At 46.9% G+C, this 27,216-nt stretch overlaps 1 protein-coding gene across 2 annotated transcripts in view; it reads left to right on the top strand.

Moving 5' to 3' along the window:
- The first annotated feature begins 6,188 nt into the window (after positions 1-6,188).
- Positions 6,189-27,216, top strand: part of PTPRN (protein tyrosine phosphatase receptor type N) — a 62,509-nt gene continuing 41,481 nt past the window's right edge. For both annotated transcript variants that reach the window (XM_075284603.1, XM_075284602.1), the window contains exons 1-6: positions 6,189-6,391; positions 19,009-19,059; positions 20,099-20,212; positions 20,715-20,820; positions 21,130-21,367; positions 25,027-25,363. In XM_075284603.1, the coding sequence (XP_075140704.1) occupies positions 6,307-6,391; positions 19,009-19,059; positions 20,099-20,212; positions 20,715-20,820; positions 21,130-21,367; positions 25,027-25,363 (931 nt within the window). In that variant the 5' untranslated portion in view covers positions 6,189-6,306. The remainder of the gene's footprint in view (positions 6,392-19,008; positions 19,060-20,098; positions 20,213-20,714; positions 20,821-21,129; positions 21,368-25,026; positions 25,364-27,216) is intronic.

Here is a 27,216-nt window from a genome sequence, read left to right as displayed (position 1 = left end):
CAGACCGGTGGGGCCCCGACCCTCAGCATCTACCTGCAGGTCACTGATTTGGCAGGGGAGGTGAAGAGGTTTACAGCCTTACCCCTTTCACTTGAACAGGACAAAGCTGTAATACCGTGCACAGCCACTGCTCAGTGGTGGCAGTATTTCGCCTCTGTGCAGAAGATTTGGAACTTTGTATCAGAAAATTGACCACCATCTGCTATAATAATACAGTATATTAAGAAATAGAATAGTGTTAGATGTCCAGCATTCTTCCAAAAAAACAGCGCCACACCTGACTAATGGTTGTATGCTGTATTGCAGCATGGCTTCATTGACATGAATGGGACTGAGCCACAACCTGTGTCCACTTATCACCTTTGCAGATGTCCAGTCTCAGTAAATGACCCCCTATCCGCAGGAGGGATAACCGGCAGATTGGTAGTGGTGCGCAGTTCTTCAGGGAAGCCAACAACCTAAGGCCAATGGTTATCACCCAGCTTTCCGAGATACAGACATGGCTATTAAACTTAGGACAACATTATTTTTACTTATGGCGGGGTTCACTTTGTTTTTTTCAGCAATATTATCAGTTATCAATAGGCAATGTTATAGTCCTTTTTTTTTTAATGTATCCGCCATGCTTTATACTGCAGCAGGAAGTCACGGAGAGCTGTTACAGCAAGGACTATACAGATAGAATTTTTTTCTTCCTACATGTATACATTACTATGTTGAAGCGAAGAAAGACAAATGACAATTGACTTTTTTTTTATTCTCCGATAATCCCGCCAGATAACCTCCGAGGAGTCGCAGGAAGCCGAGCGCAGCAATTCCAATAATGTCGCTGCAGAGATGGAATAGTAATTTCTTCCAGGCTCCAAAATTAGATTTCTTTTCCTGAACGAACATCCTGCTGGTGTCTTGCCAGGTGTGGGGCGTCACTGACTCACGGATCTATATCTCTAAATCCTCCTCCCTATAGGGGATGGGACAGATTCCTGCTCCGTGTACGTCAGGCTGCATTCACATGATGTCTCCCATTGTGCATATATAGATGTAGCAGAGCCAGGTTTGTTATCTTGGTAATAGGTCTCCCTGGATGAATTATCTGTTTACCCAGCTATGTACTATTCTGCATTCTCTATAATCTGAGCATCATGAAGACTTGGGCTCACGTGTGAGTCATAATAGCCCAATACAGGTGAGATTGTTGTGCCCATCATCACTCAGGAAACCCCTGCGGCATTGCAATGCAAAGATGAAATCAGATGCAAATCCGCAACGAATTTCACCTGTTCACATGTGGTGGATTTGACACAGATTTTAGTATAGATTCAGTCAGTGTAAGCCTTCATGACATGCTCCTGAATTTCCTGGCAGAAACCAAGTCAGGAGGCCGGGGCTCCTTGCATCTTGGTGATCTTTGATGGATGAAGAGGAATCCCCGACTCCTTGTGGATTATCGGTTAGTAGTACAGGACAGTGGTCGTTCACCACCATCCTAGATAATGCAAGGAGTCCTGCACCGCTGCAGAATGACATTGGCCACAGAAATAAGCCCCAATATCCTTGTGTGGATCTGCTGCACATCCAGAGCAAATCTGTAGCAGACACGGCGTTCTTGTACATTTGCATCGAAATCTGCAATGGAAATTTTGCAATAGTTCTACTGTCCTACTCCATATAGTAAGGGGCCACATCAACCGCCCGGGCCTCAGTGCAATTGCAAACTTTGCTTCACCATGGCGGTATCTGCACTCTTAAGGCCCCATGCACACAGAGAAAAATCCAGTCCATATATCATGTAATTATTCATCTGTATAATCCAGCTGCTCTAGTCTCCTGCCTTCTCTGTATATGGAGGAGATGTCACCCCATTCATGAGGTTCTATCCAGCGGTGGGGCTCTCATACCCCCATATTAATCACCCAGCGGAGACCCATCCCCCGAGCCAGGCAGTAATTACAATAAAATCTACACAACGTGGTTCTGTCGTGTGATTGTAGTAACTTGGTCAAGTCCCAGATAAACAAATGAAACTCATTAATAAAGCCGTCATTACGGCGGCGAGAGGCTCAGCGGCAAAGGCCCGAGGCTTAGTGTGGCGCATCAGTGGGTGGAAGAGGAGTCCATGGAGTTTGCAAGACTGATGTAAAGATGACACTTCCCAGAATGCAAATTGCCAGGGCAAGCTGTGTGTAGTTGCTGGACATGCAGGGGCTTCTGGGAGATTACAGCTCTGAAGCCTACAGAATTGTGAATGCAGCTTAAGGTTATTTAGACCTATATCTATTACAGACGGGAGCAGTGTAAGTCATGGCTTCCCCAGTGACCACCTAAGAGGTCAGTGTAGGGGGACACTAAGGGAGCAATATTAGGGTGGCCCCCCAAAATGTCAAATCCGTGATGACAGATCCCAGCAGACGTTCTTGCAAGGACATTTCGGAAGCAGGCGAGGTACTAAGGAGCACAGGATTGGATCTTACAACCAAAAACTCAGCGGCTTGTTCTGGGATACTCAAGATAATGTCGCCATCGATGTAGATGATCCCGCCTGCGTGACGCAATGTGGGATTTACATGAGGACGGGGTGACCCAGTGTAGAGCGGCACAGCGCCATGCACAATACATCTCAGGGGATGTCTTATTGATTCCTACGACATAACATATACGAGGTCTGAGTCACCGAGGCTGGAAGGAAATACACAAAGGAATCAAGATCGCCCCATCCTCATCTAGGTTGTCAGAGCTTAGATACACTGTGCTCAGATACATCTGTCACATGACACAGCAGGGGGACTATGACATATAGCATAGCCCTAAGTATAGAAAAGTTCTAATCTAAACTTTTTTCTATTGCTCCGTTGCCCTGTTCTGATGCTCAGGTGCCCTTTACAAGAAGTTTTGGCAGTTGACTGGGGACAGTGTGGGCGCTCTGACCTGTCTATGCCTGCACAGCCCCATATACAGCAACTTCATCAGCAAGTAGTCGTTTTGTGGAATCGGACCAGGCAGGATAACCTTCACTACCTACAGAAGAGTCCTGGGTAGCCATGACCCTGTTATCAGTTTATTCGTTGTCTTCTCTTGCATCACATTTGATAGGTCTTTACCACTACATACTGGGAACACTCTACATGACCCGCAGTATGGAGGTGCCCTGACCCGTCATCCAGACGTCATAAATCATCCCTTACGCTTTCCCATTTTCCTACTTCCAATAATCAACTTTGGCAATTAACTATTCACTTGCTGCCCATTATATCCCACCCCTGACGGGCGCCATCATCACCCAATAATCCGTGTTATTCACTTGTCAGTGGTCTTAAGGCATTTTCTGCTTTTAGAAAATTTCTAGCTTATCCTACAGGCGAGCCATCAAGTTTAGCATGGGGGGGGGGGGGTGAGGTTGGACGGTCTTGCCAGGGTGTGCAGCTCTTGCCATTGTCTATATGCTGGGTGGGCGCGGTGCACTCGCCATATTGGTGGTTATCGGCACTGCAGTGTTCCATTCAAGTTATAACATTCCAGCAGGTAATGCTATTTTTCCAAAAATTCAGTGGACACCTCGATAGAAGCCCAGCAGACCCCGTTACGGGACACCCTTCAGGACCTGTCACACTACCCATCCTTCCCAATGCTATAGCTTCAGTATATGAGTCCAGTGGTGTCCATGTTTACACCAATATTGAGTGGGTTAGGTCAGGTCTCCTAGTGATGAAGGATCACGGGATAATGGGGAACATTGAATCCTATTAGTGGGGCCTGGCAACATTAAATAAGTAAGTAATTAAATAGTCCCAAGGAGCTCGGCCAAAATCTGACAGTCCCTGTAATGTGCGCCCACATCTCATCCACTTAGGCAGAGGAGCCTTGGCTATGTCCTGGCAGGAGACCCCTTTAACCCTGCATTAGGTGGTCTGCACATTTTCGCCTCCCCTCCCCTGCCGTCTGACAGGTCTGTTACCTGGATACACTGAATGGCCGGATCCTCTAATAATCCTGGAAGTCACTGGAAGACAAGAGGCGGCAAAGGAGAAAGACGGAAACAAGATGGAAAGAAGTCACTGAAACACGTCAGGAGGGCGACAGATCACAGGGAGGGCAATTGTTCTATAGAAGATGAAGGTCTTACCCTGTACTGTGACTGTAACGCTAAAATACTACAGCAACGCTACATCATAGAGAAGAGAAGATAGATAGATAGATAGATAGATAGATAGATAGATAGATAGATGATAGATAGATAGATAGATAGATAGATAGATAGATAGATAGATAGATAGGAGAGAGAGAGATAGGAGATAGATAGATAGATAGATAGATAGATAGATAGGAGATAGATACATAGGAGATAGATAGATAGATAGATAGATAGATAGGAGATAGATAGATAGATAGATAGATAGATAGGAGATAGATAGATAGATAGATAGGAGATAGATAGATAGATAGATAGATAGATAGATAGATAGATAGATAGGAGATAGATAGATAGATAGATAGGAGATAGATAGATAGATAGATAGATAGATAGATAGGAGATAGATAGATAGGAGATAGATAGATAGATAGATAGATAGATAGATAGATAGATAGATAGATAGATAGGAGATAGATAGATAGATAGATAGATAGATAGATAGGAGATAGATAGATAGATAGATAGATAGATAGATAGATAGGAGATAGATAGATAGATAGATAGATAGGAGATAGATAGATAGATAGATAGATAGATAGGAGATAGATAGATAGATAGGAGATAGATAGATAGATAGATAGATAGATAGATAGATAGATAGATGAGAGATAGATAGATAGATAGATAGATAGATAGATAGGAGATAGATAGATAGATAGATAGATAGATAGGAGAGATAGATAGATAGATAGATAGATAGATAGATAGAGAGAGAGAGAGAGAGAAATAGATAGATAGATAGATAGATAGATAGATAGATAGGAGAGATAGATAGATAGATAGATAGATAGATAGATAGATAGATGATAGATAGATAGATAGATAGGAGATAGATAGATAGATAGATAGATAGATAGATAGATAGATAGATAGAAGAGATAGATAGATAGATAGATAGATAGATAGATAGATAGATAGGAGATAGATAGATAGATAGATAGATAGATAGATAGATAGATAGATAGGAGAGATAGATAGATAGATAGATAGATAGATAGATAGATAGATAGAAAAGATAGATAGATAGATAGATAGATAGATAGATAGATAGATAGATATGAGATAGATAGATAGATAGATAGATAGATAGATAGATAGATAGATAGATAGATAGGAGATAGATAGATAGGAGATAGATAGATAGATAGATAGATAGATAGGGGAGAGATAGATAGATAGATAGATAGATAGATAGATAGATAGATAGATAGATAGGAGATACACTGACCTCCTATCTATGGTGTGTTATGGTTGCTTCTGTCTGTGTTTAAATAATTGTGTCTGTGTGTTTAACATATTATTCGTATTATGTATTTCTGGAAATGATTTTTCATCAATAAAAAATATTGTTTCATACTATTTTGTATGTTGAATATTTCAACTCTTTGGAACTGTTGTTCCTTCTTGTTTGTTTTTGTATTCTGTTTCTGGTTGAAATATGCCTTTTCATTATTGGGCCTATGTATGAGAGTTGTACATGTGTTAATTAACGTTTCATATACTCTCGTGTGCTATGTTTTTCTTCTGATGTGTGATATAGTAGAGATGATGATGGGAGTAGTAGTGATGTAGTAGTGATACAATGATGTGTGACAGTAGTGCTGATGTGTGATGTAGTAGTGATGATGATGGGAGTAGTAGTGATGTAGTAGTGATGATGATGATGGGAGTAGTGGTGCTGATGTGTGATGTAATAGTGATGATGATGATGGGAGTAGTAGTGATACAATGATGTGTGATGTAGTAGTGATGATGATGGGAGTAGTAGTGATACAATGATGTGTGATGTAGTAGTGATGATGATGGGAGTAGTAGTGATACAATGATGTGTGATGTAGTAGTGATGATGATGGGAGTAGTAGTGATACAATGATGTGTGATGTAATAGTGATGATGATGATGGGAGTAGTTGCTGGTGCTGCTGTGTGAGCTCCATTCACTGCTGGCCCAGTCTGTGGGCGGGGCTGGGGGCGGGGTCTCCTCCTCTGTCGCTCACTCTCGGTTGCTGTCCGTGGTGCTGGAGCGGCCGGTGCTGATCTATCCCGGGGGATCCGTATTTGGGGGTTACTATGTCCCCCCTGCTATAAGGCGGCACCTGGGGCCCCTCGTACACCAGGATGCGGCTCTCTGCGGGGCCCGTGCTCTGCCTGCTGCTCCTCACCTGCTGCTGCCATCATAGGGGCCTGGGGGCCCGGAGCCACGGTGAGTACCGGGGGATGGGGGGGGGGGGGGGCTGACATCCACCCTGGCTGCTGCAGAACCTCTTCACAATGCTCATTCTTAGAGTTGTTTATGAGAATGATCCATAGAAAGTGCTCCATGTCCTGGGGGGGGGGGGGGGGGAAGCGCCCCCGCTAAACTTTGGGGTCTTTGTTGTTATTGTGGTCAGCACAGGGGCCTCCATTTGCACTTATCCCCTCATAGCTCACTTGGCTGCTGCAGAACCTCTTGATTGTGCACCTGCACCAGGTCCTATCCCCCTCCCCTCCCACTACTGGAGAACTTTTCTGCCACTATTACAGTATTTCATGGCTATAGGGGGGTAAACACGTATATACTGCCCCTATGTATATAACCCCCGGGTGACCCTTACACTCAGGCTGCGAGTATCTGTTTTTGCTTTACTTGTTGATCTGTATCATCTATGATGATGATGATGATGATGATGATGATGAGGGTTATAGGCCATGTGAACAGCAAGATGATGGGTGTAACCACCAGGGAAGCATTGGGGGGGGGGGGGGCTCTCAGTTTTTGCTATTCCCCCCTGGTTACCTCTTACACCCTCTTGCAGGATATTGGGACAAGGGGACCTGGCTTGGTCTTGTGTCAGTCCTATACTGAGGACTTTCCTTCTATTCTGCGTGTCTATATTCATTGTCGTAGATATTTTGTATCTATTTTTGTTGTTCTGTTTGTGAATTTAGATAAAATAAAACCAGGAATCATGAAACGGAAATGACCAAGTGACCTGTTCCCAAAAAGTGAAGGTACTTCATGTAGTTGGGATGGAGGAGACATGTCACTAGTGTCAGACACAGACAAAAACTATATACTGTATACATGCAGGGATGTGCAAAAGTTTTAGGCAGGTTTGGGGGAAAATGCTGCAAATCAGAAGGCTTTTGGAAATAGAAGGGTTAATAGTTTATTTTTTATCCATGAAGAAAAATGTAAATTCCAGCTATATTTCGTGTGACCTTTGCCCTTTGCCCTCCATCAGTTCTTGGTACTTGCAGACAGTATTTGGGCAGGGATATTGTCCCCGCCGCCATCTTGGAGAACTAAGCCCAGATCTTCTGTGTCTGTTACTTGCTCCAATCCGTCTGTCTCCTTATGTCATCCCAGACAGACTGGAGATCAGGGCTCTATCTGTGGGGGCCGGGTCATCACTTCCAGGACTCCTCCTCCAAAGGGCAAAGGTCACAGCAAATATTGATGGGATTTACATTTCAACTTTGTTCATTAGCTTCATTTTGCTAATTGAGAAGTATAAAGTGTTAACCCTTTTATTCCTGGAAGCCTTTCCCCCACACTTGCCTTACACTTATGCACACGCTGTATCTGAGCAGGTGTCCATGTGATAAGACAGTCGCTCTCCTCCGAACAGTATAAGTGGCTGCTAGATGACTCAGATTTGCAAGAAAAGAAAGGTTCAGACACCGGGGTGTGACTTGAGGGGGTGCAGAGCAGCGACAGACCCACGAGACTTAGGACTATAAATGATGCATCACAGTCGGGGACCCGGGGACAGATATTATGTATTGTGGCCAATGAACCTCATGTTAGGCCTCTGTTCATACAGGTGAGGACAGAGAATCCTGCTGATCGTAGATCAAATAGAAATCAATCCATCAGGTTCTTCCTGTTTCTGAGTATATTTAGGGTTGTGGGGGTTATGAGATGTGACCTCCTTTGAGTCTGTTGAGAGATAGGAGTATATAGGGCCAGGTCTTTCCCTGCCCCCACACTAGCACTTTTAGGGTTACTGGGTGCTACCAGTACAGCAGTAGTAGGGCATTGAAGGCTCGGTCTCGGAGGCTGGGTCTATACTTTAGGATCATTCTTTCTACTTGTGCTTATATACAATACAGTGAACAAGCAGCAGTGTAAAGTATGGGGGATACAGGGCAGCCTGACTATTGTGTGGTATATATAGCATCATATACATTGTAGCTATAGAGTCACCTAATGTAACAGCGCATGAATCCATCAAAGCTATAGGACATAGATAGTTGCTAGGCATCATATAAGTGCAGCTATGTGCGGAGATAGACATCAGATTGTAGGTGACAGAGGCAGAGCCGGGGTGTATGGGCCATTGGGTGAGGAGTCAGCGGGCGCCATCGGTGTATGGGCCATTGGGTGAGGAGTCAGCGGACGCCATCGGTATATGGGCCATTGGGTGAGGAGTCGGCCATCGGTGTATGGGCCATTGGGTGAGGAGTCAGCGGACGCCATCAGTGTATGGGCCATTGGGTGAGGAGTCGGCCATCGGTGTATGGGCCATTGGGTGAGGAGTTGGCGGGCGCCATCGGTGTATGGGCCATTGGGTGAGGAGTCAGCGGGCTCCAATGGTGTATGGGCCATTGGGTGAGGAGTTGGCGGGCGCTATCGGTATATGGGCCATTGGGTGGGGAGTCGGCGAGCACCATCGGTGTATGGGCCATTGGGTGAGGAGTCGGCAGGCACCATCAGTGTATGGGCCATTGGGTGAAGAGTCAGTGGGCGCCATCGGTGTATGGGCCATTGGGTGAGGAGTCGGCGGGCGCCATCGGTATATGGGCCATTGGGTGAAGAGTCGGTGGGCGCCATCGGTGTATGGGCCATTGGGTGAGGAGTCGGCGGGCGCCATCGGTATATGGGCCATTGGGTGAGGAGTCAGCGGGCTCCAATGGTGTATGGGCCATTGGGTGAGGAGTCGGCGGGCGCCATCAGTGTATGGGCCATTGGGTGAGGAGTCAGCGGACGCCATCGGTATATGGGCCATTGGGTGAGGAGTCAGCGGGCGCCATCGGTGTATGGGCAATTGGGTGAGGAGTCAGCGGGCGCCATCGGTGTATGGGCCATTGGGTGAGGAGTCAGCGGGCGCCATCGATGTATGGGCCATTGGGTGAGGAGTCAACGGACGCCATCGGTGTATGGGCCATTGGGTGAGGTGTTGGCGGGAGCCATCGGTGTATGGGCCATTGGGTGAGGAGTCAGAGGGCGCCATCAGTGTATGGGCCATTGGGTGAGGAGTCAGCGGGCGCCATCGATGTATGGGCCATTGGGTGAGGAGTCAACGGACGCCATCGGTGTATGGGCCATTGGGTGAGGAGTCAGCGGACGCCATCGGTGTATGGGCCATTAGGTGAGGAGTCAGCGGGCGCCATCGATGTATGGGCCATTGGGTGAGGAGTCGGCGGGCGCCAACGGTGTATGTGTCATTGGGTGAGGAGTTGGCGGGCACCAGCAGTGTATGGGTCATTGGGTGAGGAGTCGGCGGGCGCCAGCTGTGTATGGGCCATTGGGCAAAGAGTCGGCAGGCGCCATCAGTGTATGGGTCATTGGGTGAGGAGTTGGCAGGCACCATCTGTGTATGGGCCATTCGGCGAGGAGTCGGCGGGCGCCATCGGTGTATGGGGCATTGGGCGAGGAGTCGGCAGGCACCATCTGAGTATGGGCCATTGGGTGAGGAGTCGGCGGGCGCCATCGGTGTATGGGCCATTGGTCGAGGAGTCGTCGGGCGTCATCAGTGTATGATCCATTGGGTGAGGAGTCGGCAGGCGCCATCGATGTATGGGCCATTGGGTGAGGAGTCGGCGGGTACCATCGGTATATGGGTTATTGGGTGAGGAGTCGGAGGGCGCCATCGGTGTATGGGCCATTGGGTGAGGAGTCGGAGGGCGCCATCGGTGTATGGGTCATTGGGTGAGGAGTCGGAGGGTGCCATCAGTGTATGGGTCATTGGGTGAGGAGTCGGCGGGCGCCAGCTGTGTATGGGCCATTGGGCAAAGAGTCGGCAGGCGCCATCAGTGTATGGGCCATTGGGTGAGGAGTCAGAGGACGCCATCGGTGTATGGGCCATTGGGTGAGGAGTCGGCAGGCACCATCAGTGTATGGGCCATTGGGTGAGGAGTCAGCAGGTGCCATCGGTGTATGGGTCATTAGGTGAGGAGTCGGCGTGCACCAGCGGTGTATGGGCCATTGTGTGAGGAGTCAGCAGGCACCATCGGTGTATGGGCCATTGGGTGAGGAGTCAGCGGGTGCCATCAGTGTATGGGCCATTGGGTGAGGAGTTGGCGGGCGCCAGTGGTGTATGGGCCATTGGGTGAGGAGTCAGTGGGCGCCAGCGGTGTATGGGCCATTGGGTGAGGAGTCGGCGGTTGTCACCGGTGTATGGGTCATTGGGTGAGGAGTCGGCGGGCACCAGTGATATATGGGCCATTGGGTGAGGAGCCAGGGGCGCCATCGGTGTATGAGCCATTGGGTGAGGTTCGGTGGGCGCCATCGGTGTATGGGTCACTGGGTAAGGAGTCAGCGGGCGCCATCAGTGTTTGGGCCATTGGGCGAGGAGTCGGCGGGCACCATCTGTGTATAGGCCATTGGGCGAGGAGTCGGCGGGCGCCATCAGTGTATGGGTCATTGGGTGAGGAGTTGGCAGGCACCATCTGTGTAGGGGCCATTGGGCAAGGAGTCGGCAGGCACCATCTGTGTATGGGCCATTGGGCAAGGAGTCGGCAGGCACCATCTGTGTATGGGCCATTGGGCGAGGAGTCGGCAGGCACCATCTGTGTATGGGCCATTGGGCAAGGAGTCAGCAGGCACCATCTGTGTATGGGCCATTGGGCGAGGAGTCGGCAGGCACCATCTGTGTATGGGCCATTGGGCAAGGAGTCGGCAGGCACCATCTGTGTATGGGCCATTGGGTGAGGAGTCGGCGGGCACCATGTCTTCCTGACCCTTGGATCACTATAACCCCCCTCCCCAGCACAGAGACCGGACTGATCAGAATAAATAGGGATGGACCAACAATAGGGAGGACCCAAGCCCCTAGGAGATCTGTAGCGCCCTGGGAACACAGAGCATGCCTTAAAATTTAAAGGAAATGTAACACCGAGTTTTTAAATTTATCAAAAAAACATTAAAATGTATTTATAAAAATCTTCCATTTTTTTGTAATCTGTTTTTTTTTTATGTGTAAACTGTATTTTATTGAAAATTTTACAAAAAATAAAAGGAACAAACAAACAAATCCACAAGGTATTGCAAAAATGCAAAATGAGAACCAACCATGGGCAGGTCTAATAACACGGGAACAACCACACATCGCCCCTGTTTGTTTTTTGTTAAACTGATTTATATAAAGGTTTTGCAGAATATCTAAAACTATTAAAAAAAAACAAAAAACATAAACTTTTGGGTTCTAATCTTTTTATTTTCTAATTGTAGATTTTTTTAATTCTATTTTCTGTACATGATTATAAGGCGGCCATCTTTCCTGAGCTTTCTCCTCTACCCTTTTAACAGCATTTAGTGATCTGCTTTACGGCAGAGCAGAAATAGACTGGAGACAGTTTATTAAGGTGTATGACATCATCTATTGTCAGTAGTGATGTAATGATGGCTCAGTGGTGTTATCTATAGAGGTGTTATCTTCCATGGTAATACCATATGTGATGTATATGAGGTCAAAGTGTCAACCCACTATTAGGATTAGTGGCTAGAGTAAGAATTGCAGGATATAGTACTTACTGAAAAAATATATATTCAGATATATATAGACACGTACATTGGTATATTCTGCAATATTTACCCTGGAGCAGATATGCAGAGGACTCCTCCCTGCCCCGGGCCGGTATAAGATACTGTTGTGGTTACGATGGAGATTTCTATAAAATATAAATTCTGCAGTTTGATAAATCATTGCGGCCGGGGCTGCGCTGCTGAAATGCGGCCAGGACTCCTCACCTGTTGTGCTAGATTATACTGACTGCAACATAAAAGAAAAACTGCCTGCAATTCTCTGGTTGTGTCCAGGCGTGTCCAGGAGGGGGTATATAGGGCACAGGAGCTTTAGGGGGCCCATCAGGTGTCTCTTCCAAATATACAGAATATATCATAAATTGAGGGACCTGGTACAGATTTTGCATTGGGGCCCAGGAGGTTCATGTTACACCTATGGTTGTATCTCACCATTTGTAAGATCTTCCTTCACCTCTCCTGGGCTCCCTACAGGTCTTCTTTGCTCATCCTCTCTCCTCCTGATAACGTCATGAGACCCAGTTGCAGGATTCTGCCGTCCACCAGGGCCCACAAGGTCACCCAGGAGGCCAGAAGACAATCAAAGAAGACCCCGCAGTGAGGGAGGGTCCGTATCAGTGTTTACTACTCTCCGCCCGTCCACTGGGCCTCCGCTTATTTCTAAAGGGATCCCAGAGTATAATAATGAACCAACAGATGAACCTTGCAAATATTCACTAAATATATCTCGTGCGGTTCATTCGCCCATCTCCAGGTGATATAAAGTATCCGTGCAGGACAATGTAATAAACTATCAGGACAAGAGAGATCTGAGCTGCTGAAGTATCACAGAGGACCAGACTGGATACAATTGTAGCAAACCCTCAGCTCTGGACAGATTTAGAGCAAACAAAGATGATGGAAATGGCAAAGAATCTGGCCGAAATGTAAAGTAGTGTAATCTCTAGGTGCTCTATATCTACAAGTGCCTGGGCTCCTAATCCAGAATATCCCTCATCTTCTGCCCACATCTGCTGGATTATGGAGATTCTGGAAACCAATTGGCAGAGCCAAGAAAAATATCCATGTCCGCAGTTCTGTGCCCGATACAGCTGCAGAGTCTTACCCACTTGTCACTTCTCATTCCTTAGATCTTTGGCCTGTGCGACAACTCATGGGCACAGCTATAGGGGTGCAGAGGTCCCTAGGGGGTTCAAAGGCCTTTCTACAATTTAAGAAGACACCGTATTAGGCCTCATACACACAAACAAAAAAAAAATGGATGTTAAAAATGGCCGAAATGTTTTATTTTTAGATACATCTTATATTCGCCGCTACTCTCCCCATCATCCTTGGCCTGCCCATACATTCTCCATTCTCTGCTCTTGTTGGTTGTTAGGTGACATTATTACTGTAAGATACAATATACAGGACTGTAATCCCTATCTATGTCATGGCGCAGCAGATTCTCTATCATATATGGACTATTTTTATAGCATGTATTTGTTATCGTTACATATATCTAATATTCTTTGTTACTGTTGCAGATATATATATATATATGTATGGCTAATATTCTTACAGTTACACATTCGTATGTATATGTATCTATATGTGTGTGTATATGATATACAGATATCTAATGATAATATCCTCACAGTTACACGTAGGATCTCGCTTTCGCCCTATAACATACATATACTATGTCATGTGTATGAAGCGTACGCTGATTCACATACTGACGTCTCTCCTGTCGGCTTTTCCGCCCCCTCTTCCTCCTGTGACTCATCCCACGTCAAATATTGAAGATGGCCTTTACAATTCCTTGTATTCTGGTCTGCGCAGCGCTTGTGTGGGTGATCATAACCACCATGAATTATCCCCCTGTGCCCTATATGGGGATCTGGGAGCTCTTTCTAACCTCATTACCTTGTTGTTTGGGGTTGTAGTACTGAACCAATGCAAAGGTGCAATAGTAGAATCTATTCCATTGATTGCTATGCAGGGGTCTTATGGTTGTGCTTGGTATAACATACAGCAGAGCGCTACTTGTTACTGATTATACCATACCCTGGATTGCTATAACAGGGAAATATTCCATCTGTGTTCTCTGAGATTGTCGCCTGTGTTTCCAGCCCCTTCTCCTCTCACGCTCCTCTGACGTCAGTAGGGACAATCATCTGCTACGTCAAGTGGAGATGGGAAGGTTCTGACATACGAAGAAGCTCTGGGAATTTAGCTGGATGGTCTCCGAGGATCTCAGACACATCCTCGCCCGCCCCCTTCCCATCAGTTTTTGGTTTCTCTGTGTCAATGTTCTTGTTGATCTGGATACATGTCATTATGGTGTGACTGAAGGGACGGCCGGGGGTTTGTGGAGTCTGTAGAGGAGAAGGGGTGAGGGGGAGTAGGTGAGGTGAGCCGAATATAAGGAGATATAAGGATCAGTGATGTATGGAAGATGGAGGAAGAGCAGCTAAATCTGGAGGATGTGCAAGGATGATGGGGAGAGGAGAAAGAAAGATAGCAAAATACTGGATAGGAAAGAGATCAATAGGATAAGTGAGGAACATAGATCATATATAATAATGTAAGAGAGGAACATGAGGAGTGTACAGTATAGAGATGAGAGAATGATAGGTGGGTAGTATAGAGATATGGGGAGGATTGACGTGTAATATAGGGATAGGGAGGCAAAGGGTTAGTAAAAGAAGTTTACAATTGTTATGTCAGAGGCGAGAGGGAGAGGAGCTCGGGGAATGTTGTTCACCAGGATTTTATTTAATATTTTCATATGTAACACTGTTAAAATGTTGCCAGGACTCAGATGAAACCTGCAAGTACTGATATGTTCTGTGAGTCTGAGCCTGTGACCCCTGACCTGTCCTGTACCCATAGAGAGAGCCTGTGACCCCTGACCTGTCCTGTACCTATAGAGAGAGCCTGTGACCCCTGACCTGTCCTGTACCTATAGAGAGAGCCTGTGACCCCTGATCTGTCCTGTACCCATAGAGCCTGTGACCCCTGATCTGTCCTGTACCTATAGAGAGAGCCCGTGACCCCTGATCTGTCCTGTACCTATAGAGAGAGCCTGTGACCCCTGACCTGTCCTGTACCTATAGAGAGAGCCCGTGACCCCTGATCTGTCCTGTACCCATAGAGAGAGCCTGTGACCCCTGATCTTTTCTGTACCCATACAGAGAGCCTGTGACCCCTGACCTGTCCTGTACCTATAGAGAGAGCCTGTGACCCCTGATCTGTCCTGTACCCATAGAGCCTGTGACCCCTGATCTGTCCTGTACCCATAGAGCCTGTGACCCCTGATCTGTCCTGTACCTATAGAGAGAGCCCGTGACCCCTGATCTGTCCTGTACCCATAGAGAGAGCCTGTGACCCCTGATCTTTTCTGTACCCATACAGAGAGCCTGTGACCCCTGACCTGTCCTGTACCCATACAGCGAGCCTGTGACCCCTGATTTGTCCTGTACCCATAGAGAGCCTGTGACCCCTGATTTGTCCTGTACCCATAGAGAGAGCCTGTGACCCCTGACCTGTCCTGTACCTATAGAGAGAGCCTGTGACCCCTGACCTGTCCTGTACCTATAGAGAGAGCCCGTGACCCCTGATCTGTCCTGTACCCATAGAGAGAGCCTGTGACCCCTGACCTGTACTGTACCCGTAGAGAGAGCCTGTGACCCCTGATCTGTCCTGTACCTATAGAGAGCCTGTGACTCCTGATCTGTCCTGTACCCGTAGAGAGAGCCTGTGACCCCTGATCTTTCCTGTACCCGTAGAGAGAGCCTGTGACCCCTGATTTGTCCTGTACCCATAGAGAGAGCCTGTGACCCCTGATTTGTCCTGTACCCATACAGAGAGCCTGTGACCCCTGATTTGTCCTGTACCCATAGAGAGAGCCTGTGACCCCTGACCTGTCCTGTACCTATAGAGAGAGCCTGTGACCCCTGACCTGTCCTATACCTATAGAGAGAGCCCGTGACCCCTGATCTGTCCTGTACCTATAGAGAGAGCCTGTGACCCCTGACCTGTACTGTACCTATAGAGAGAGCCTGTGACCCCAGACCTGTCCTGTACCTATAGAGAGCCTGTGACCCCTGACCTGTCCTGTACCTATAGAGAGAGCCTGTGACCCCTGACCTGTCCTGTACGCATACAGAGAGCCTGTGACCCCTGACCTGTACTGTACCCATAGAGAGAGCCTGTGACCCCAGACCTGTACCTATAGAGAGAGCCTGTGACCCCTGACCTGTCCTGTACCTATAGAGAGAGCCTGTGACCCCTGATCTGTCCTGTACCCATAGAGAGAGCCTGTGACCCCAGACCTGTACCTATAGAGAGAGCCTGTGACCCCTGACCTGTCCTGTACCTATAGAGAGAGCCTGTGACCCCTGACCTGTACCTATAGAGAGAGCCTGTGACCCCTGACCTGTCCTGTACCTATAGAGAGAGCCTGTGACCCCTGACCTGTACCTATAGAGAGAGCCTGTGACCCCTGACCTGTCCTGTACCTATAGAGAGAGCCTGTGACCCCTGACCTGTACCTATAGAGAGAGCCTGTGACCCCTGACCTGTCCTGTACCTATAGAGAGAGCCTGTGACCCCTGATCTGTCCTGTACCTATAGAGAGAGCCTGTGACCCCTGACCTGTCCTGTATCTATAGAGAGAGCCTGTGACCCCTGACCTGTCCTGTACCTACAGAGAGAGCCTGTGACCCCTGACCTGTACCCATAGAGAGAGCCTGTGACCCCTGACCTGTCCTGTACCTATAGAGAGAGCCTGTGACCCCTGACCTGTCCTGTACCTATAGAGAGAGCCCGTGACCCCTGATCTGTCCTGTACCCATAGAGAGAGCCTGTGAACTCAGACCTGTACCTATAGAGAGAGCCTGTGACCCCTGATCTGTCCTGTACCTATAGAGAGCCTGTGACTCCTGATCTGTCCTGTACCCGTAGAGAGAGCCTGTGACCCCTGATCTTTCCTGTACCCGTAGAGAGAGCCTGTGACCCCTGATTTGTCCTGTACCCATAGAGAGAGCCTGTGACCCCTGATTTGTCCTGTACCCATACAGAGAGCCTGTGACCCCTGATTTGTCCTGTACCCATAGAGAGAGCCTGTGACCCCTGACCTGTCCTGTACCTATAGAGAGAGCCTGTGACCCCTGACCTGTCCTATACCTATAGAGAGAGCCCGTGACCCCTGATCTGTCCTGTACCTATAGAGAGAGCCTGTGACCCCTGACCTGTACTGTACCTATAGAGAGAGCCTGTGACCCCAGACCTGTCATGTACCTATAGAGAGCCTGTGACCCCTGACCTGTCCTGTACCTATAGAGAGAGCCTGTGACCCCTGACCTGTCCTGTACGCATACAGAGAGCCTGTGACCCCTGACCTGTACTGTACCCATAGAGAGAGCCTGTGACCCCAGACCTGTACCTATAGAGAGAGCCTGTGACCCCTGACCTGTCCTGTACCTATAGAGAGAGCCTGTGACCCCTGATCTGTCCTGTACCCATAGAGAGAGCCTGTGACCCCAGACCTGTACCTATAGAGAGAGCCTGTGACCCCTGACCTGTCCTGTACCTATAGAGAGAGCCTGTGACCCTGACCTGTACCTATAGAGAGAGCCTGTGACCCCTGACCTGTCCTGTACCTATAGAGAGAGCCTGTGACCCCTGACCTGTACCTATAGAGAGAGCCTGTGACCCCTGACCTGTCCTGTACCTATAGAGAGAGCCTGTGACCCCTGACCTGTACCTATAGAGAGAGCCTGTGACCCCTGACCTGTCCTGTACCTATAGAGAGAGCCTGTGACCCCTGATCTGTCCTGTACCTATAGAGAGAGCCTGTGACCCCTGACCTGTCCTGTATCTATAGAGAGAGCCTGTGACCCCTGACCTGTCCTGTACCTACAGAGAGAGCCTGTGACCCCTGACCTGTACCTATAGAGAGAGCCTGTGACCCCTGACCTGTCCTGTACCTATAGAGAGAGCCTGTGACCCCTGACCTGTCCTGTACCTATAGAGAGAGCCCGTGACCCCTGATCTGTCCTGTACCCATAGAGAGAGCCTGTGAACTCAGACCTGTACCTATAGAGAGAGCCTGTGACCCCTGACCTGTCCTGTACCTATAGAGAGAGCCTGTGACCCCTGACCTGTACCTATAGAGAGAGCCTGTGACTCCTGACCTGTACCTATAGAGAGAGCCTGTGAGTCCTGACCTGTACCTATAGAGAGAGCCTGTGACCCCTGACCTGTACCTATAGAGAGAGCCTGTGACCCCTGACCTGTACCTATAGAGAGAGCCTGTGACCTCTGACCTGTCCTGTACCTATAGAGAGCCTGTGACCCCTGAACTGTCCTGTACCCATAGAGAGAGCCTGTGACCCCTGATCCGTCCTGTACCTATAGAGAGCCTGTGACTCCTGACCTGTACCTATAGAGAGAGCCTGTGACCCCTGACCTGTCCTGTACCTATAGAGAGCCTGTGACCCCTGCTCCCTTCCCTGGTCTGTTTTTCTTGCTCAGAGTGATTGACGTCTCTCTATATACCAGATTTAGTGCTCTGTGCATTGCAGCCCCGCACCGGTCACAGACTAAGTCCCTGGTAAGGAGTGAAGGCGTCTCTGGAAATCTTCAGACTAAGTCCTTTTTTCTCTATTTCCAAAAATACCCCTGGAATCAGATTTTTGCAATAAACACTGAATCAGATCACATGAAACTGTATATCCCGGGGCTCAGCATCTCCTCTATCCCGCGCTGCCCTTAGATATAGATCTGACAGATCTGCTGTATTCAGACCAGCAGGTTGCAGAAAAGAAAGCAAGAAGATGGATAATGTGTATGGGATGAATAAGCCGCGACGTGCATGTCAGTGCCGCCATACGATGCTCCACATATCACCAACCTTGCCCTACTTCTCTTTCTGGAAATGAATGGATGAAATTTTTTGGCTTTAAAAACAATTTGTCAAAAACTGCAGCAAAACCTTGCTAGAAAGAAAAATGGCCAGTGTGAACCCAGCCCTAAGCACATTAGATTGCACAACCACTTATGGGTATTCCTGTCTGTCCTTTCAGGTTGTCTCTTTGATCTGCAGCTTTGTTCTAAGGAGGAGGTCTGCGTACAAGGTAAGTGCCCTGAACACAGCCATGTAGATCCATACGAAATGCCGTGAAGTGCAATTCTATTTAAAACGAAAAACCGCCATATGTCATATGCTACAGAACAGCGCCAACCATACTCCCGAACCTGATCTCTGTTCCTATCAATTGTCACTACTCCCCCGCCCTACTTTTGCCAAGCACATGGTCTCACTCTTACTTCTGATTCCACAATTTTACACTGCTTTGCACCCCCCCCCCCCCAATTTCAAGCAATACCACTATATAGTGCTGCCCTTGTCATACTACCATACATGGCTAGAAGAATACTGCCCTACAGGTACCATATTAATATTGCTATACAGTGCGCACATCCTATAGTCATATTGTATATAACAGTGCCGAAATAATACCGACACTCCCAGACAATTGTTGGTGTCCATGTGTGTTATATGGAATGGGAAGGGTTAAAGGGTCTCATTTAGACAACCTCTCTCCATATGCCCTATAAGGGTATGTTCACATGGAGTTTTTGGCAGGTGGATTTTGACGTGGAATCCGCCTCAAAATCCATCTGAAAAAAAGGCTTCCATTCACTTCAATGGGAGCCGCTTGCTTTCTTCTTTCTTCTTCTTTTTTCGCTAGCGACATGCCCTATAGGGACATCATGAAGGGGGTTCCCATTTGAGATCCTCCATCCCCTACAACAGCTGCTGTGTATTGGGTTTTACCAGTTTGTATTATAAGGATAGGCATTTACCTGAATAGCCACCATGTAATACCACAATTCTCCTGTAGTGGCCACTGCAGGCTCAGGGAGCAGACCAGGCGATCGGGTGATCGACTTAAAAGTCGCATCTTGAAGGGCGAGCATTGAACTAAACCGTGTCTAGTAATAAAGGCTACGGTCACATATACGGCTGTGTCTGTCCTAAATTGCAGATGAAAAGGTCTATGGCTGATTTTTTGTGACCAATAGACATGATGTCACTTCCTGAGAAGAATAAGTCCGCCATGTTTTTGAAGTCCTGCACAACCCCTTTAATATGATATCTTTTGATTTCAGATGGCTTGTTCGGTCAGTGCCGTGACCGGTCTGAAAGGGATGTGGGCCAGTTCCAGGTGACGCCGGGTACGCTGCAGCAGCTGCAGGCGGTGCTCCGACGACTCACAGCAAAAGGTATGGAGAATGAAGAATCTTGGTCACGGCAATCTTGGTTATCTGCATACTAACCATTTGATATCAAGTTGAATGCTGGGACTTGTAGTTTTGCAATAGCAGGCGAGCCGCAGATTGTAGTGCGCTGATGCTCTTATTTATGCTCATTATCATAGATGACTTGCAAATTCATATGATGAATACACTGGAGGGTTTTTACATCTTATAAAGTGATGGCATGTCATTAAGATCCAGGGGTCCTGGGGAACCCCACCAATTGTGAGAGAGAAGGGGATGCAGCATTGCTTTACCACCTTGTCTCCTAGCTTTTCCCCAGCTGACCCTGCTCATTGAATAGCGGTGTATCACAGATCCCTGCACCATACCAGTGCTGCACCCACTAAATTCCAGGATCAATGAGGGTCCCGGGGTACGGAACCTCACCAGTCATGTAATAACTAATGCACAAACCCAAACCACAGTAAATCTAGTTAATGGATCTGAAGTCTCTTTGCACTTGCAGGGTTGTCATGGAAAGATGATGTAACGCAGCGCGTGATGGCTCATGAGATGGGACGAATCCCGCAGCACAAGTCCTTGGAGCCACTTGACCTTCTGGATGAGGACAGGTAAGACATGACAAGTATAGGGCTGGGGCGGGCAGGAAGATGGACGTTTATCAGATTTAAAGAAAGAGTGTATAAAATATATTCTGTCACACTGTATCGTATATTATATTAGAACCTCATCTAAGAGGGTCAGTAATGATTCAGTAATAGACGTTCATTATGAGAGGATGCAGAGTCTCAGTGTCAGGCAGCTGCTGCTACAGCTAGTACAGTATTGATGACCTATATATAGCTGCAGATTCTGTATATGTAGTAATATAAATTTTAATATAAAGCTAAACTCGCTAATTATAAATCCTTCTGTTTCAGGTCTTTGCCCCTATCACCTGGGCGCTCCATTCAGCGTCTTACGGGCTCAGGTCCGGTTCCGATGCAGAGATGGAGCAGTCAGACCGATGCTCTGCAGTACTTCAGACCTCGGGTTTCTTCATCTGATTCTTCACCTCTGCCACCAAGGCTTCCTGGAAACTTCAAGCAGAACATATCTCCTCTGCTGGATCGATACTTGACATACTTCCTGCTGACTTTACAGTCGGCCAACCCTCAGGTGGGCACTAGACATGGCAAGTGATGAACTATTGTATACAGTGGCAGAGGCATAACATTAAGCTCCGGGGCCCCAATGCAAGATCTGTAATGGGGCCCTCACGTATCATGTGCTATCTATAATCCTGGTGTTTTCAAAGGTTGTAGAGAGGCCTTTGGGACTCCTCAGGCTCCAGGACCCAGTAGTGATTGTGACCTCTGTGCCCTCTATAGCTACACTTCTGTCTGTAGGTTATATTACAGGGTAGCAAATATGCAGATCATGACATTGGACCATATAGGTGTAACATTATGTTCTTATTCATTGCTTTCTTATTATTGTGGGGGTTAAGGCAATATTTTTTCTAATGGAAATATTCAAACCCCTACATATCCATAGAGATAAATAGTACAGTCCTATGAAAAAGTTTGGGCACCCCTATTAATCTTAATCATTTTTTGTTCTAAATATTTTGGTGTTTGCAGCAGCCATTTCAGTTTGATATATCTAATAACTGATGGACACAGTAATATTTCAGGATTGAAATGAGGTTTATTGTACTAACAGAAAATGTGCAATATGCATTAAACCAAAATTTGACCGGTGCAAAAGTATGGGCACCCTTATCATTTTATTGATTTGAATACTCCTAACTACTTTTTCCTGACTTACTGAAGCACAAAATTGGTTTTGTAACCTCAGTGAGCTTTGAACTTCATAGCCAGGTGTATCCAATCATAAGAAAAGGTATTTAAGGTGGCCAATTGCAAGTTGTTCTACTATTTGAATCTCCTCTGAAGAGTGGCATCATGGGCTACTCAAAACAACTCTCAAATGATCTGAAAACAAAGATTGTTCAACATAGTTGTTCAGGGGAAGGATACAAAAAGCTGTCTCAGAGATTTAACCTGTCAGTTTCCACTGTGAGGAACATAGTAAGGAAATGGAAGACCACAGGGACAGTTCTTGTTAAGCCCAGAAGTGGCAGGCCAAGAAAAATATCAGAAAGGCAGAGAAGAAGAATGGTGAGAACAGTCAAGGACAATCCACAGACCACCTCCAAAGAGCTGCAGCATCATCTTGCTGCAGATGGTGTCACTGTGCATCGGTCAACTATACAGCGCACTTTGCACAAGGAGAAGCTGTATGGGAGAGTGATGAGAAAGAAGCCGTTTCTGCACGTACGCCACAAATAGAGTTGCCTGAGGTATGAAAAAGCACATTTGGACAAGGCAGCTTCATTTTGGAAACAAAAATTGAGTTGTTTGGTTATAAAAAAAAGGCGTTATGCATGGCGTCCAAAAAGAAACAGCATTCCAAGAAAAACACTTGCTACCCACTGTAAAATTTGGTGGAGGTTCCATCATGCTTTGGGGCTGTGTGGCCAATGCCGGCATTGGGAATCTTGTTAAAGTTGAGGGTCGCATGGATTCCACTCAGTATCAGCAGATTCTTGAGAATAATGTTCAAGAATCAGTGACGAAGTTGAAGTTACGCCAGGGATGGATATTTCAGCAAGACAATGATCCAAAACACTGCTCCAAATCCTCAGGCATTCATGCAGAGGAACAATTACAATGTTCTGGAATGGCCATCCCAGTCCCCAGACCTGAATATCATTGAACATCTGTGGGATGATTTGAAGCGGGCTGTCCATGCTCGGCGACCATCTAACTTAACTGAACTTGAATTGTTTGTCCAAAATACCTTTATCCAGGAACTGATTAAAAGCTACAGGAAGCGACTAGAGGCTGTTATCTTTGCAAAAGGAGGATGTACTAAATATTAATGTCACTTTTCTGTTGAGGTGCCCATACTTTTGCACCGGTCAAATTTTGGTTTAATGCATATTGCACATTTTCTGTTAGTACAATAAACCTCATTTCAATCCTGAAATATTACTGTGTCCATCAGTTATTAGATATATCAAACTGAAATGACTGTTGCAAATACCAAAATATTTAGAACTAAAAATGATTAAGATTAATAGGGGTGCCCAAACTTTTTCATAGGACTGTATTGTATTGTACCATACTCCAGAGCTGCACTCACTATTCTGCTGGTGCAGTCACTGTGTACATACATTACATTACTTATCCTGTATTATACTCCAGAGCTGCGCTCACTATTCTGCTGGTGCAGTCACTGTGTACAGACATTACATTACTTATCCTGTATTATACTCCAGAGCTGCGCTCACTATTCTGCTGGTACAGTCACTGTGTACAGACATTACATTACTTATCCTGTATTATACTCCAGAGCTGCACTCACTATTCTGCTGGTTGCTGCTGGTACCACTCAACAGATTGTCAAACACAACTCTATAACTTGATGGGAGTAGCAGATACCACTTATTATAGAGCTGTATATAACATGCCCTGTATACACAGCATATGAGTCATTATTTTAATTTCCGAGTGCTCCAGCTATGGAGTAACCTAATACTTGTGCTTCCTATTTGGCGTCTTATTCTGACTTTCTGTGTCTTTCCTCCATCTCCCAAATTAAAAACCAACCAAGCGCAGTTAGTAAATGCTCAGTAAATGGCGGAGTGTTTGCAGATTACAGAACATATTGTTGTGGAGTGACTCCGGGGAGAACTGAGGCTTCCAATGTGCCGGCAGAAGTCAGATAATCTCTGGATGAGTCATTACCGCTGCATCACTTTCTGCTGAGACGCGCCATCGGGAGGAATCACAATGGGGAACATTTAAAATAAATGTCACATTCACCGTCTAGTTGAAATATGTCATAGAAAATGTCTCTAAATTACACGAGTCTGGATTGTGCTAAATATCTGAGAAGTTGTCCAATACATAAGAGCCTTATTACCAAAACTGCAGCCCATTAGCTGGTCTGTTAAAGAGCTAATAGCATTTACATGGTAACTTAAAGGGGTGATGATTTATTCACAGGATAGGTCATATCAATGTGATCTGCTGGGTTAAGATACCCGGACCCCACACAGATCAGCTGTTACAGCAGCCTCCGGGGGTCAGAAGTTGATCATTGAGTTAAATGATGAAAATCTGACTACCACTAGGGGGACATCAGGAGCTTACTGTATGATGTGTGGACATTGAGCTCCCTCTAGTGGTGGCGTTAGGCAGCCAGAATTGTATCCTAATGGTTGCGGAGCGATGTCTCTGCGCTTTAGAAACTAGTACACGTGGAGTGTAGGAGGCTGAGTAATGTGTATGGTCACCTGCCGCCATGTAATGGACATGACCCCCAAGCTGACAAGTTAGGGGCCAGCAGAACTGCAGGGGGGAGCAACTACTAATAAGCCACAGAACACTATTAGTATAAAGCATTTGATAAAGTTGTTAGAAAGTGGACAACCCCTTTAAGTGAGGAGGACTTTTCCAATTAAAATTCCTCTCCAAATTTCAGCCCTGTGCCAGCGGCCCTGTAGAATCCTCCAACAACTGCTCGAAAATAGACCATAGTACCCTTCAGATTTGGGTGTCTTCTGCTAAAATATTAGTGTGGTAGAGCCTGAACCCATCGCAGGATCCTCTGCTCTGGTGGGCCAGTCCAACACTGGTAGCCATTGTGGCTAAGAGGATCCCGAACATAGGACTCCCTCTATTAACCCCCTAATGGGGTGTATGTAGTATCACAATCCCGTCACATCCACAGGTATCTCATGTGCCCCTCTATATGTCTCCTCTCAGCCAAGTTATCAGGACCTGTCCCGTTCGAGGAACCCAACGCAACATGTTTTTGCTGCTACTCACACCCGGCCAGACGGGACCAGGAGGCTCATCTATGGGCGGTATGAAGGAGCGCGGGACCCCCCGCCATTGCCCCTACAGGTGCCCAGTGACATCCATCATTCTTGGCCAGAATTAAGGAGGAAGCTTCCCCGTGAGAGCCTGGACACCAGCCTGGCAGACGACATAGCGGAAAGTTCTGAGAGGATCGAGAGGATGAGCCAAATGAACCGTATGATGGACAAGGAGCAGATGCGTCAGTCGGAGAGTCGTGAGGAAGGAGCGCGGACATTCAGAGGTAGGTTACAACGCGTCAGATAAGTGTTCTCTCAGGGTTTGTCAGGGTATGTTATGGATTCCCTTTGCAATGCGGTCATTCGGGGCTGAAGAAAGCTGGGTGGCAAGAGCTGTCATGATATAGCCAGACTAGGCCAAGATTCAGCCTTCCATGTTAATACGCTACTCACTAGCGCCCCCCAGAAACCGGGGCACATGCCCTACTAGCCCTACATAGATACAACTCTTTGTTATAATAGTAATATTGGGTTTATCCAGCTGTCCCAGAAAAAGATATGAAAGCCTAGGCCTAAGAAAGTGGAGACCATCTAGAAAGTAACTGGAAACCCATAGCAACCAATCACAGAGCAGCTTTCATGGGCTATAGCCATCTGGGGAAATGAAAGCTGCTCTGTGATTGGCTGCTATGGGAAACACAGAGTTGTTTACATTACGTCTGGCACACGAGGCACAAAAAGGCCGAATTATATGTACAAATTTGGTTTTACGCAAAAAAACCCCCAAAATCCTATTTCTGTTTTGCGTCACCCAGGCCACTCTTATGGATGGGGTGAGGGTGGGGCGCTGGATTTAGTGTCATGTATGACAACTGCGAACCGAAAGAGGGACAGAATGTGCGGCCCTGACACCCTGGTGGTGCGACATGTGCGGGGATAGACGGTGCGACGGCCAGCACAATCACGATTATTTCCAGTTTCATGGCCTTGATAGATTTGGTTTCCATTTTCAGTGTTCAATCCGTTTTGGAGATCGCAGAATAAGTGAGAGTCCTCTGCCCAAAATTGTGGCAAATCTGTCACCATGATAGCACGGATAAGACTGGTCATAATGAATGTGCCCCCGAGTTCATAGTATGACGTAGTCACCGTCATGTACTAAGGGGCTGGTGACAGATTTCGTGTAGAATTTTTCCTTCTTTCTGATGTAAATTAGTTTAGACAATATTTTTTGCTCCGATTCTTGCGCCAGGAAAGTCCAGAGACAGGGGGCATGGCTTTATCAAGTCCTAAAATGAGTCAGATGTAATACTCGTGTGTCCTAGTTTTATGGTGCAAAACAATAGTCTGAAGTGAAGCCCCGGATGCACACGACCAAGTGTGCAATCCAAAGGGAAGGGTTGGGGGGGGATTTTTTATTTATTTTTTTTTAACAGAATGCATTCGGATGACATGAGGGTATCCTCCATGATGTACTCACCTCTATGGGGGCTTCCTCTCCATTCTGTTCTGATAACATGGACCGACATCGGACATGCTGTATATTCATTGAAATGGGACAGACCTTTAGGCACTCCCTTGGGAAAGCATCTACCTGCACACTCGGCCATGTTCATTAGGCCAAAGTCAGGTAAAAGTTGGCTTAAAAAGAGTTAAATGTGTCCACAGCCTGCACTGCTATGATGATGAAACTGGTGCAACTTGTGACTGCGGGGTCCAAGTTTAGGCTAAGGCCCCATGTAGCGAGCTGTAGCCAAAAAGGGCGTCAGGAAAAACCGCGGTGGAGATACATTGTAGATTTTCCCGCAGCTCTCTAAACAGGAAGTCCGTAGAGGTTTCTTCTGCGGATTTTCTGCGTTTCCGTAGCGTTTAATTGACATACTATGATTTCCAAAACTGCAACGGTTTTGGAAATCTCTGCATTTCCACTGTGCATATTTTTCTGCAGTGTTTGGATGGGATTCACTAGCATACTATCCACTTTGCCGGGAATGTAAAACACTGCGGTTTTATGCCGCGGCCTTTACGCCACGTGGGGCCTTGGCCTTACACCACTTTTCTGACACCGTGCAGGCTTCACCCTCCTTGCACGGTCGCCATCTTTTTAGCAGTGCAAAAGGGACAAAAACTAGGAATT

The sequence above is a fragment of the Leptodactylus fuscus genome, chromosome 8, assembly GCF_031893055.1.
Source record: "Leptodactylus fuscus isolate aLepFus1 chromosome 8, aLepFus1.hap2, whole genome shotgun sequence".
Classification (NCBI taxonomy): Eukaryota; Metazoa; Chordata; class Amphibia; order Anura; family Leptodactylidae; genus Leptodactylus; species Leptodactylus fuscus.
The sequence above is the reverse complement of the archived record's forward strand: the minus strand, read 5'-3'. Positions and strand labels throughout refer to the sequence as shown.